The sequence below is a fragment of the Mastomys coucha genome, unplaced genomic scaffold (genome assembly GCF_008632895.1).
Source record: "Mastomys coucha isolate ucsf_1 unplaced genomic scaffold, UCSF_Mcou_1 pScaffold16, whole genome shotgun sequence".
NCBI lineage: Eukaryota > Metazoa > Chordata > Mammalia > Rodentia > Muridae > Mastomys > Mastomys coucha.
Genome location: NW_022196898.1, coordinates 71,056,006 through 71,069,734, shown reverse-complemented (window position 1 = coordinate 71,069,734; position 13,729 = coordinate 71,056,006). Strand labels below are relative to the sequence as shown.

General features: G+C 40.4%; 1 protein-coding gene across 2 annotated transcripts in view; it reads left to right on the top strand.

The window, feature by feature from the left end:
- Nucleotides 1–11,062, top strand: part of Mettl14 (methyltransferase like 14) — a 17,720-nt gene extending 6,658 nt beyond the window's left edge. For both annotated transcript variants that reach the window (XM_031375359.1, XM_031375360.1), the window contains exons 6-11: nucleotides 3,325–3,415; nucleotides 4,350–4,491; nucleotides 5,360–5,452; nucleotides 6,448–6,564; nucleotides 7,867–8,077; nucleotides 9,651–11,062. In XM_031375359.1, the coding sequence (XP_031231219.1) occupies nucleotides 3,325–3,415; nucleotides 4,350–4,491; nucleotides 5,360–5,452; nucleotides 6,448–6,564; nucleotides 7,867–8,077; nucleotides 9,651–9,955 (959 nt within the window). In that variant the 3' untranslated portion in view covers nucleotides 9,956–11,062. The remainder of the gene's footprint in view (nucleotides 1–3,324; nucleotides 3,416–4,349; nucleotides 4,492–5,359; nucleotides 5,453–6,447; nucleotides 6,565–7,866; nucleotides 8,078–9,650) is intronic.
- The last annotated feature ends 2,667 nt before the right edge of the window (nucleotides 11,063–13,729 follow it).

Genomic DNA, 13,729 nt, shown 5'->3' with positions numbered 1-13,729 from the left:
TTTTTGACAAACTCCAGGGGATGGAATTGATGGGTCAGGAGTGTGTTGATTCTGTGTTTGGCTTTTGGAGACACCACCCCCAAAGGTTGTAAACCTGCCATGCCCTTTCACTTTGCTATGCGTAAAGTATGCAGATCCAAGCCCCTTCACCGTCTGTGTTACTGCCTGTGTTTACTGTAGCCATTCCAGTGAGTGCTGAGGGTGGCATTGTACATTTGGTTTTTGTTTTGCTCTGGTAGTGTTAGTTGCTGTGTTGTTGTTGTGATTTTTTTATTTTATGTACAGGAGTGTTTTGTTTGTGTCTGTGTATTACTTGCAAGCCTGGTGCCTTTCAAGGCCAGAAGAGGGCTTCAGGCCCCCTGCACTGGAGTCATATTTGGTTGTGGTTGGGAGCCACTGTGTGGGTGCTGGGACCCACATGTGTCCCCTCCAAGAGTAGCAAGTGTTCTTAACCACTGAGCCATCTCTCCAGCTCCATGATGTATTTAAAATATAGTTTTATTTGAGAACTTCAGTTATGTGTACTGTATGCACACTCCTCAAGCTCCTCCTATAACACCCCCCATTCATGTTCTCTTTAGTTATTTTTATATGTATATGCATGCGTATTCATTTAGTGTTGCTTTTAAGTGCTTATGACTAGAGCTAAGCACATACTATGTGGTAGTTCACTTCTAGAGGAAACTAATTCTCCCTGTCTCAGGCACTGGCACTGAGTAGAATCTCCCATGTCCCTGTCAGCTGGTATTGTCATTATGCTGGTCTTGTTCAGGCAGCCATATTGTTGAGATTTCACAGGTGCATTGTTCCTTTTGTGCCTAACAGCCTGTTCAGATGTGCTGATCCTCTGGCTGGTCCATGATTTTTCCCGAGCCTTAGATGTAATGGTTGTGTTGTACATATATCGGTTGGAGTTGGGCACCCCACAGTCCCCTCTTCTCTGCCATTTGACCAGTTGCAGATCTCTGTAATAGTCTCCATTTGTTTAAAAAATAGTTTCTTTGATGTGGGAATGAAAGCCACTCTTAGCTATGAGTATAGCATAGTTTAGAATATAGCTAGAATTTATATTAGTTTAAGAAAATGACAGCAGTAGGTTCCCTCAGGTCTGTGACTGCTGGTCACAGTAGTTGACTAGGTCTACACTACTAGGCAAGCAAGAATTCCTTCTATCAAGAGGGCCTTAGGTCTAACTAGATGGCTGTTCATTATCCCCAGAATGTTAGTGCCATTATTGTACCACTGGAGAGTTCTTGTCAGGCCAGTCACTGTTGTGGTTCATAGGCTTTAAAGCTGGGCAGCACTGCGCTTGCTCCTCTCCCTCAGCAGCTTGCATAGCACCTTTGAATACTATGAGAGCGCTCCTCAGGGAAGAAGCTCCCGGGTCCTGTGTTCCGAGTGTCCACGTGGTGTCAGTAGGGTCTTGACTTTAGGTAGCTGGGTACACAGGATCTGTTTGAGGTGGTTTGGGTTTGATTTTTTTTTAAGATAGTCTAATTGTGTAGCTCAAGTTGGCCTAAACTTTCAGAGTGAGCATTCTTTGCCTTAGCCTCTCAGTACTAATGGTTACAAGTCTGCCATCAGACCCACATTCTATGGAGGTTTTGATTTATAATTTCTTGGCAAGTAGTGATAAGCTTAGCATCCTATAGGCATATTGGCCCACCTAAATATCTTTTAAGAAATAACCAAATAGTTTGTTTATATTGTACCTTTTTTGTCTTTTTCCTATTGAATTTAAAAAGCTGTTTGAATTTTCTATACACACACATGATTTATAAATATTTTCTCTCATTATGCTGATTATCTTTTTAGATTCTTAGTAGTGTTATTGTAGCACAAAAATTTAAATGTGATATAACTAAATTTTGTCATCTATAAGCATCATCACTCCTGAAGAATTAATTTAAATGTGATTTTTTTTTTTTTTTTTTTTTTTTTTTTTTTTTTTTTTTTTTTTTTTTTTTTTTTTTTGGTTTTTCGAGACAGGGTCTCTCTGTATAGCCCTGGCTGTCCTGGAACTCACTCTGTATACCAGGCTGGCCTCCAACTCATAAATCCACCTGCTTCTGCCTCCCAAGTGCTGGGATGAAAGGCGTGCTCCACCACTTCTGGGCTTTAAATGTGATTTTTAATGTATTGTTTTTCTTAGTACTAGGTGTGAATACAGGGCCTTGTGTATGCTAAGCAAGTGTCAAGCCCTATTTTATTTTATCATTTGAGACAGGGTCTATATGTTGCCTGGACTGACTGTGAACTTGCTATGTGGCCCAGGCAAGCTTCCAACTTATGATCCTTTTGTTTGAGCCTTTTTAATGGCTAAGATTACACAAATAAACTACCACACCAGGCTCTGATTTTTATGTTTTTATAAGTAGAATTTAGAGATAGCATTAAAAAGTTAGAATATATTACATACTTATATTTGAATATAAACTCATTTCTTAAGATACCTGCCTTCCCAAGATAAAAATATATATATATGTAAAATTATTATAAACTGAGAAAAGGTTGTCAAATGTAAGTCAAATGGAGATTTGAATTAACTAAGAACTATAATGCCTTATGTTGTGGCAACAAAAAAATCAAAAACAAAACAAATAAAACCCCTAATGAATACTTTTTATGATAGCATGATAAAAGGTGCTGATTTTTCCAAGATCTTAATTCCAAGAAACAAGGAACATGGCCGATTGTAAATTCCCACGTACCAAACAGTATGCCACAGATCTGTTATCAGATCATCAGGGAAGGTAGGCCTCAGATTGTTGCAGATTCCACCTTCTGATAAGGGATTGAGTGTTATATCAAACCCGACAGCAATGCAGCCTTCCAGTGTTTTTATTTTAAATGTGATCTGAGTCACCATTTGAAGGCACTTTATGATTTGTCTCTACTTTTACTCTTCCTGTTAAAGGCTTTGAGCTTTTCAAAGTATATTTATTATTTTTAATTAGGTGTATATGCCTGTGTGTATTCACATGAGTGCATGTGCCCTCAGAGGCCAGATGCTCTGGACCTGGAGTCACGGGCAGTCCTGAGCCGTCTGATGTGGGTGCTGAAAACCAAACTCAGCTCATTTGGAAGGGCAACCATAGCTCTTACAGCTGGTCCGTCTCTCCTGCCCATATACTTTTAGTTTTTAGTCAAGGTGTTTATACCATTTATTTTCTTATCGGTGTTTCTTATGTATGGGAAACAAGTAAAAATGAACTGCTATTTCTAATTTAAAGTGATGGCGAAGGATGACTCATAACTTTTGTAATCATCAGTGTTAACCTCAGTTGAACTGAAATTGAGAATTGACTATTTTTTCCTTCTTAGGCTTAGCTGACAGATTTGAAGAATACCCTAAACTTAGGGAACTCATCAGACTAAAGGATGAGCTAATAGCTAAGTCAAATACTCCTCCTATGTAAGTAGTTCAATGCTTTTTCTTTCCAACTCTGACTTGCATTATCAGTCTGTTTATTCTATTACTTTATTCTTTCTTATTTTTAGTAAAGTACATTATTTTGGAATGGTGCCAAGTCTATAACGGCTTCTTACTGAGCTTTCTAGGTAGTTTAGGAGGCTTGTGAATTCTGACTTAGTCTTCATTTGTAAAGTAGAGATGCCCTCTCTTGGGGCTGGAGGTTCTTGAAACTGCCTTGCAAACACCTGAGGCTGGGAACACTTGAAACTGCCTTGCAAACACCTGTCTCATGGTGCTTTGCTACATGTCTTGCATTTTTGCTTCAGAGTTGGGGAATCAGTGTACTTCCTGGGCAGACCCTCTCCACTCAGTAGAGCTTGTTGGGGGCAAGTCTGGTGCTCTCCCCGTGAGCTAGATGCAGGGAAATCCTTGCCTTCAGAGATGACTTTTCATTCTAAGCATTAGAAGCCCCCAAGCCTTAAAAACAAAAGAAAAACGTATCTTGGACTGGGGAGATAGATGATAGATGTAGTGAGATAGATGGCTGTGAGTAAACATGCTTCTTGTCCAGTGATGCATGCCTGATGACTTGTGTTCAAAGCCCAGCCCTATAAAGGAAATAATACTAATAATATAAAATTAAAATAGGTTAGAGATCACATGAGTGTAGATTTTCAGTGTAAATATAAGTGAAGACTTTATTCTGGATATACTTGTTTTTTTTCCTTTGTTGTAAATATCTCCATGTCTTAAGGAAGACATCGATGATATAAAGACTGCAGTAAACAAAAGATCTACTAGAAAAAGCTAATTAGTAGTTAGCTCATGCTGAAAATAATGTTTAGCAATAGTTATCAAATAATGTTGGGTAAGGAATTTCCTTCATTACCGTAACCAGAGGTATTTCACCATCCTCCCCCGACCCCTTTATTAGGTACTTACAGGCGGACATCGAAGCCTTTGACATCAGAGAACTGACACCCAAATTCGATGTGATTCTTCTGGAGCCTCCTCTGGAAGAATACTATAGAGAGACCGGCATCACTGCAAACGAGAAGTGCTGGACATGGGACGATGTACGGTGAAATGCTACACATTGTAATGGCGTATTTGCCTCCAAGGAATACATGTTTACTTGACCAGAAAGTGGGGTTATGAGTATGCTTCACCGTGGTTTCTTAGGAGCTTCGTCTTCTGTTTGACAGCCGTTAAGGTTTCGAGGGTTTTAATGAGGTTAGCGAGATCCTCTGATTGGCATGACGGCAGTAAGTATGAACTGCGGGAAGACAGGAGACTTGGGAATGCTCCCCTGTAAGAAGAGTCCTGCATATACCAGGACAAAAGTGGCCCTCCTACCTCTGTCACTCCAAACTCTCTGTGGCAATAGGCATATGACATTCATTTTGCCAGTAACTTTGGGCTCTTTTAACCTCTGATTAACTCTGCCTTTATTAGCTCTGTAGTAAATTCTATCGTTCTGTAGATGTACTTTTCTATGATCTCTTTCTCTTGAACGCATAAGAAAGCAAGTATAGGGCTGGAGAGATGGCTCAGTGGTTAAGAGCACTGACTGCTCTTCCAAAGGTCCTGAGTTCAAATCCCAGAAACCACATGGTGGTTCATAACCATTCATAGTGAGATCTCACGCCCTTTTCTGGTGTGTCTGAAGACTGCTACAGTGTACTTACATATAATAATAAATACATCTTTTAAAAAAAAAGAAAGCAAGTATATGTCTTTTGCACATGTATGTGTGTTGATTGTATATAGAACAACAAAGCAGCACATCAAAGTAATTTCTGGCATAGAAGTTATTTCCTATGCTATTTCCTAGAATATCTGAAGAATATATTTGTAGAGATCCTAAAAAGTCTCAGTAGTTATTCTTTGGCGTTGTGATAAGTGGGGCACACTCGGTGCTATATTACTTTGATTTTCTTCTAGATTATGAAGTTGGAGATCGATGAGATCGCAGCACCTCGGTCATTTATTTTTCTCTGGTGTGGTTCTGGGGAAGGATTGGACCTTGGGAGAGTAGTAAGTTGGTATTTGTGTTTTGTTCTTAATTTTTTCCAGGTGGATTCTTAAGTTAATTAGGAAAAGAACATAAAATGTTTTATAGGCTACAAACATTAATGTGCTTTTGCCTTTGTTTTTTTGACTAGTTTAAAAATATCGAGAATTATATAACATTGAGGTATATAACATTATATATGATACTAGGTCACTGTGACAAGAAAAGTAACATGCAAATATCTAAATGATATATTTAACATCTGTATTATGCTTATATTTCTTCTTTTATCTGCTCTGAAATTGGTATCCCTCTATAAAACTTTTTTTTTTATTTCTTTTATTGGATGTTTTCTTTATTTACATTTCAAGTGTTAACCCCTTTCCAGGTCTCCCCTCCAGAAACTCCCTATTGCATCCCCCTTCCCCCTGCTTCTGTGAGGGTGTTCCTCCACCCACCCACCTTCCCACCCTGGCATTCCCCTACACTGGGGCATCAAACCCCCACAGGACCAAGGGCCACTCCTCCCACTGATGTCCAACAAGGCTATCCTCTGCCACATACACAGCCAGAGCCACGGGTCCCTCCATGTGTATTCTTTCGTTGGTGGTCCAGTCTAGGGGATCAGGCTGGTTAACACTATTGCTCCCCCCACAGGGCTGCAAAGTCCCTCAGCTCCTTCAGTCCCTTCTCCAGCTCTTCTATCTGGGACCCTGTGCTCAGTCCAGTGGTTGATTCTATAAAACTTCTTTTTTTTTTAAATGAATTTTTTTAAGATTTATTTATTTATTATATATAAGTACACTGTTGCTGTCTTCAGCCACACCAGAAGAGGGCATCAGATCCTATTACAGATGGTTGTGAGCTACCACGTGGTTGCTGGGATTTGAATTCAGGACCTCTGGAAGAGCAGTTGGTGCTCTTAACCACTGAGCCATCTCTCCAGCCCACTATAAAACTTCTTAATTCTGGTTATTTTAAGTATTTTTTAAAGATTTAATTTTGAAATTATTTCTAGTGTTTGCGAAAGTGGGGTTACAGAAGATGTGAAGATATTTGTTGGATTAAAACCAATAAAAACAATCCTGGAAAGACAAAGACTCTAGATCCAAAGGCAGTTTTCCAGAGAACAAAGGTATTGTCTTTTTTATCTTGTTTTCTTTATTCTTTTTCTCTTAAATTCATCTATATTACTACATACCCTGAAATTAATTTCAGTAGCATTGCTTTTATGCGTGTTAAATAGTGTGCGCATCACAGAAGTATATGTGATACCTCAAAAGTGTCTCCTTCCCAGCCCTGGACCAGCGCACACTGCTAAACAGTGGGCTTCTGTGTACTGTAAACTGATGTAACTCCAAGTTAGGTGTGGCTCTGATACACCTGACTCTCAAAAGTTTCCCTTCTGAATGCCTAGAAAGAGGAAATGATATCGGAACTCATTATCTGACCAGTAAAGTCATGCTTGTCTGATCGCACCTTGTCTTTCCATGCAAGAACCACTAAGGGCTGGGCTGTGGTGGCGCACACCTTTAATCCCAGCACTTGGGAGGCAGAGGCAGGCGGATTTCTAAGTTTAAGGTCCGCCTAGTCTACAGCGTTCCAGGGCTATATGGAGAAAGCTTGTCTCGAAATCTCCCCAACTCCCCTTCCCCCCCAAAAAAGAACCAATAAGCGCTTCTGCTCCATATAATCTGTCTCACTAGTTTAAGCTCAAAGCGCTTTTGCATATTACACTTTGGAAGCCACTAGAGGGAGCATCTGTCTTACTAAGTTTTCCTTGGACTAGATCATTTCTGTGACAGCATTTGGAAAATCTCCAAGTGGTGATGCTGTGGAATTGCTGAGAGAGAGGTGTGCCTGGAGGCAGCCTAGAATTCCATCCTCCTTACCCTACTGCCTACCACATGTGTCCTTCCTGTTTGCCTAGTCTTGAGTTTCGCCTCCTTTTATAAACATGCTATAGGAAGTAAGCACTTCTCTTAATTGTGTGAGCCCAGGAGGGCCATTGGAACCCCAAATTTATAGCTTCTTGGTGATAAGTGTATGACCTGAAGGTGGAGTACTGCCTTAGGATAATTTACCCACCAGGGTCTGTACTGATGGGTATATTGTGTCATAGCTGAACCCATGTGGAACTACAGTGGGAGGGAGGTGCAAAATTACGTGGTTTGGGAAATCTCAGCATACCTGTGTGGGAAGAGAAGTAGGATTTTGAAAATATTTGAGAGACTGTAAAAGGGAAAAATGTTTTTCCCATTTACTTGGCAGTTGTCCGACAGCCTGAGATCTAGGATTTCCTGTCGCAGTTTTACCATTAGACTATATCCTGACGGATCTATAGAAGTGAAGATTGTTTAAGAACTGTTTAGAAACCATAAATGCTGTGAGACCATGATTGTTGGTAATAAGAGTTCATTGATGTGCTTTGTTATAGGAGCATTGCCTTATGGGGATCAAAGGAACTGTGAAGCGAAGCACAGACGGGGACTTCATTCATGCTAATGTTGACATTGACTTAATTATCACAGAAGAGCCTGAGATTGGCAATATAGAAAAACCGGTAGAAATTTTTCATATAATAGAGCATTTTTGTCTTGGTAGAAGACGTCTTCATCTCTTTGGGAGAGATAGCACTATCAGGCCAGGTGAGACCACGGTTTTGAGAAAAGGCAGGTTTATCATTTCTTGAGATGTAGATTTTAAGGTCTAAGTCTTATGTATTGGATTCCTCTTTTCTCTACCTCATATGTGAGCAATTTTATGTTAGCAAACTGAGAAGGCAAAGAGTTCCCATATTACCTTCTCCCCCATTACCAGCACTTCTCACAGAACTATATAAAGTCCATGATTTATATTAGAATTGATATTGGTGGTATCTACGGATTTAGATAGATTGGTTATGGTATATGTCAACCATTGTAATATTACACTGAGAACTTTTTCTGCCTAAAAGTCCTCTCTGCTCCACTTAGTTTTTGGTACCTCATAATTATCCGAATTTTTTGGGTACATTGTGATGTTTCTGTACATGTGTATAGTAAGGTCAGGGTAATTGTTGAATATATCACTTCAGTTCTTTGAATTGGGAAAATTTAAAATCTATGTTGTTTTAAAGTATTCAGTTATTACTCTTAGCTAAGCTGTTCATTGCTATGTACTGGATTCCTCACTGTCTGGTCTGTGGCCTTCTTTCCCTCACTCTTTACCTGGCCTTTCGTAACCACTTCTCTAGTCTCTGCATCTTTCAGATGCATGTCTTGTTTCTACCTGTAAATGAGAATATGTGGTATGTGTTCTTCTTTACCTGACTTTCTTCAGTTAACATAATGCCCTCTAGTCCCATTACAATCAAGAACAGAATATATGACATTCAGCTTATCCATTCATCCATCAGTGAACCCCTAGGTCACTTCCATATCCTGCTTGTGTGATTAGTACTACAGGCTAGTTTTAGTTCCTTTAGATATGTACTCCAGGAGTAGGGTCTCTGATTCGTATGGAGTCCTCTTTCTAGTTCTTTGAGAAACCTTCATCATGTGTTCCATAGTAAGTGTTACTCCCATCAGTAGTGTGTGGGAGCTCCCCTTCCTCAGCCTCTGCAGCCATCCTCGTTCTCTTCCCTTTGATCATAGCCATTCTGACTGCAGTGAGTGAGATACCTCATGGTGCTTTTGTTTTCTTACTTATTAATGGTGGTGTGCATTTTTTTCATGGCCTTGTCTATGTGTGTATCTTCTTGTGAAAAAAGCCATTGCTCATGGAAAGATGCCATGAGGGCAACATGGCTGCGCTTAGATTCCTAGGACCTAAGAACTGAGGATATTTGTATAAGAGAAAAGCACATTTTTTTTCTCAAGATTTAATGAGAAAAACAGTAGCCCCATTTTCATACGTAGGAAAGATATATGTATATACTTTATTAACCCAACCCAAACATTGTGTATTAAAATTTTCTATAAGCGATATATAATACAATAGATGAGGAACAGCCAGGGTGATATGTATCAAAAGCTATAATCTAGAATGAGAAACAAGGTATGTGCATATGAACCTTTTACAGTATGACCATAGGTGTCGTATATTTTATACCAGAGGGGATGTCTGTGTGTGTAACTGAGTCATCATTGAGAGTGTGTTAAGGATTTGAACTAGCCCCTAAAGGACCACCAAAGAGAAAAGAGATGAGAAATGTTTTCTGTTTTTCCCCCTTTATTTCAGGCTGGCTCACAGTTGGACCAACACTTACAAATAGTAACTACAATGCAGAAACATACGCATCCTATTTCAGTGCCCCCAATTCATACTTGACTGGATGTACAGAGGAAATCGAGAGGCTTCGACCGAAGTCACCTCCTCCCAAATCCAAGTCTGACCGTGGTGGTGGAGCTCCCAGAGGTGGAGGGAGAGGGGGAACATCTGCCGGCCGTGGTCGTGAAAGAAATCGATCCAATTTCCGAGGAGAAAGAGGTGGCTTTAGAGGGGGTCGTGGAGGCACGCACAGAGGTGGCTTTACACCTCGGTAATGCTTATACTTAACAATGTCCCCTCTGGTCTTTATTGTGGAGACTTGCTTCAGAACTCACTCCCAGATAGCACTTGGCTTTAGTTTCTCATGCTGCCAGAAAGATCTTAGTCACCCCACCCCCAACCCCACCCCCAGGTCCTTGCAGTTGTCACAGACTGTAGTTTTGCTCAGGGTAGGTGAGTCATGTGTATGCAACACTCAGACACTGACTTGACTGATTTCAGTCAAGGCTTTGGCTTCTTGGAAATAGGTATGCAGTGGCTTCGGCATCTCAGAGGAGTATGGCAGGAATTGGTGTAGCGTTTCCTTGTCATGGCTGCCATGGCAATAGGAGACTGGGAACCTGGGTAGAACAGAATTGAGAGAGGTGGTCACCCTCTTTGGGACCTTTAATATTTTCTTGTTGAAACACTAAAAAGATGTAGTTTTTCTCCCTTGCTTGTAAGTTCTAAAAAATAACATGAAGTATCATTTGAGTACTGAAGACTCAGAGAGATCAAATGAAATCACTTTCTTCCAGATCTGAATCTGATAGGTAATGGAAGAGGCGGAGCTTCGTAGATTTAAAGACAAAACCAAAGCTTATCATAATGTAAATTAGTGGCTACAGGTAACTCATAATCATGCTTCTTAAGAAGCAAGAGAAGGCAGGCATGTATCCAGGTCTGAGGGCTGTGGTGTGAACTTGAACTCAGACTGACCTTCTAAGGCAATTCATATTAGCAAAGGTAAAAACAGATTTGTTGGCGGGGAGGGACTGGTTTAAATGGTTTAGAAAAATAAATGATTGATGATGAGGAAATGACAGACATCTTTAAAGTTGTTACTAAAGAAAATGTATTAAAGCAAGTACAGAAAACCCTTAAGGATACAGCTTGGAAGAGGAATTGCAGTTGCCTTTGATTAGAACTATGTGGTGCAGAAGTCTCCGAGGGGCCGGTGCTCAGCCTTGGCTGTGGAAAGCGTCATACTGTTGCCTTTCTACACCTTAAGTCCTGTTTGAATGGACTCGGATATGCCAGATGAGATAATGCCATTATTGTTCTTGGTAACTCCTTTTTTACTTTGCTATAACTTTTCTAATAAAAAATTTAAACCTTTGAAATGAGTTTATTTTCCTTAAATGCAGTTACTATTGTTACCAAATGAAAAGGGGCCAACCTAAGGTGACACTCCTCCCTTGGGTTGCATTTGACTGGCTGTTCTTTCTACTTGTCAGTTACGGGCTTGACAGCCACAGAACATACAGCTCAAAGGACTTACACTTTAAATGCTTGATGGAATTGGCTCTATCAACCAATTGGTGCTTTCTTGTACAGAGAACCGTTAGCTATCACAGGTGGTTAGAAGATTTGCTGTGATGATTTTTTGTTTGTTTTTTTGAGACAGGGCTTCTCTGTATAGCCCTGGCTGTCCTGGAACTCACTCTGTAGACCAGGCTGGCCTCGAACTCAGAAATCCGCCTGCCTCTGCCTCCCAAGTGCTGGGATTAAAGGCGTGCACCAGCATGCCCAGCTTTTTGTTTGTTTGTTTTGTTTATGTTTTGGGGGTTTTTTGTTTTTGTGCTGTGATGATTTTTAATTTTAGTAAATATAAATTATCTAAAAGCAAAACTATTTGCCAGATTTGACCTCTAAGGAGAAGGTGGTAACTCCCATCTGTTCAATGGTGGGTACTTCTGAGCTCTGACTAAGGAGTGTCCCTTCCCTGTACATCAGACTCTTGTGTTCCACATTCTGAGTATAAAAGACAGCAACAGTCTGGTGTTCATTTGGTCTCAGCTCCTATGAGATCTCTTTCTTAGTTGATCTTACAGAGAAAGAGAAGGAGAGAATTTTTTTTGTGGTTTGGAACTTGTCTTAACTTAGAAAAGCAGTCAGATCAGAGTCGGGCAAGGAAGGAAGGTAAGAATAGAATCCATCCATTTGAAAGTACAGTGTGGTGGGTGGCACAAGCCTTTAGTCCCAGCACCTGGAAGGCAGAGGCAGTGGATCCTTTTGAGTTCATGTGGTCACTAAGTCCTTCAGAAACAGGTTTTTAGTTGATCTAGCTGTTTCTCGACAGTAGAAAGTGTGGATTAGCCCTATGTCTTTCAGTTTAAAGTTTCCAGAGCAGTGTGCCTGGCATTACATAGCATTTAGCTCCAATGTGGCCAGGGTAGTTAGTGTTCATTTTAAGCAAGAGCCATTTTTCCCTTGTCCTTCTGTGACCCTCCCCTGAGCCAGGAGCTGGTTCTCTCAGACCTTGCCTTGCCACAAATAGCCACGCCTCTCTCTAAGCTCCTGCTATTAGCCACGCCTCTCTCCAAGTTCCTGCTATAAGACGTGGGGGAGGGGGTTCTGCCTGCCTACTTGTTACACAGTTGAACACACATGGCAGGCTAAATGCATAACCATGGCTTGGTCCCACTTTTTATCCCCTCTCGCCGTCCTGTTCTCTTCAGGCTCCTACTCCTCTCCTAGAAAACCCGTTTGTATTTTAGCTGCAGGCAGCGACATTCTTCCAAAGAATAGGTATTATAAGCTACCTTTTGAGCCCTTATGTAGAGAAACGCACACCACATATACCCGTCTTACTTGAGACCACTTGGAGACAAAGGTGAGATAGATTACTACAGCTGTCACTAGGAGTGACTCCAGCTTATGTCTTTTAATTGCTTTATACCCTTCTTAATTGCTAATTTACACATTCTGATTAGTTATGGCATCCTTTATTTTAAAGCATGCTGGAGGCCAAGAGTAAGAGCCCTTTACCTGGAATGTTTAAGGCCCTGGGCTCGGTCCTCAGCACAAATACACTACCAACAAAACATAACATACAAATATTGGGGTCCACAGAGGGTGTTTATCATCCTATCCTTTATGTTTGTTGATGGAGTCTGAAATTTCACTAGAGACTCATGTATAATACCATCAGTTTTGAAGCTACAAATCTAGCTTCGTAACATAACATAAGAAACCATAACATTTCTTCAGCAGAAGACTCATTTTCTAGATGATCATATTGCTGCTGATCCCAAACCCTCCATAGTTTACTCTGCTACGAACATTGCTGGTCGTGCTGCACAGAGAAACAAGTAGCTCCTTTAAGTGGTTTGGACAACTTTTTCCAGTAAACATTTTCTCTAGAACTAGAATATTCAAATGATTAATATATGCATGTCTTAGAGATTCTCCTCTTTCCTGAAGATGCTTAGAAACAGAAACAGTTAGATGAGGTAGATTTCTCCCAAACACTCGGAGAGGATTCAGAACCCTGAAAGTTTAGCAGTGTAAAATACACACACAACCAAGTATATACCGCAGAATTGAAGCAGGCTAGGAGTTTGCTCCTTATCAGAATAACTGATGTTTTAGGCACATTTTATCTAAATTTTAAACACAGGACTATTTGTTTCAACTCACTTTCTACTTATCTTCACTTTTCCTTGAATGGTTTTCTTCCATTCCTAAGAAATTGGAGCAGCACAGAGTACCTTAATAAATGCCTTTGTCTTGACTCTATAAAAAAGGGGGGGGGGGGGTGATTGAAAGCTTATGACCTGGTTAAGGAGGATATCCTTTGTCATCGGTAGCTAATGGTCACACAGAAAAAAAGTGGTAAGTTTGACGATCAGTTGAAATCACTCCAAGTTTTAGAAGTTAACAAATATTAGTTTGCATCCTTTGCTTGTATTCTCATGAAGTTTCTTCAGTTAGGTGAGGATGCCATTCTTATTTCAAATTCTGGCTTCTAAATACTGACTGACCAAATTCATTCAGATAGGAGGGGA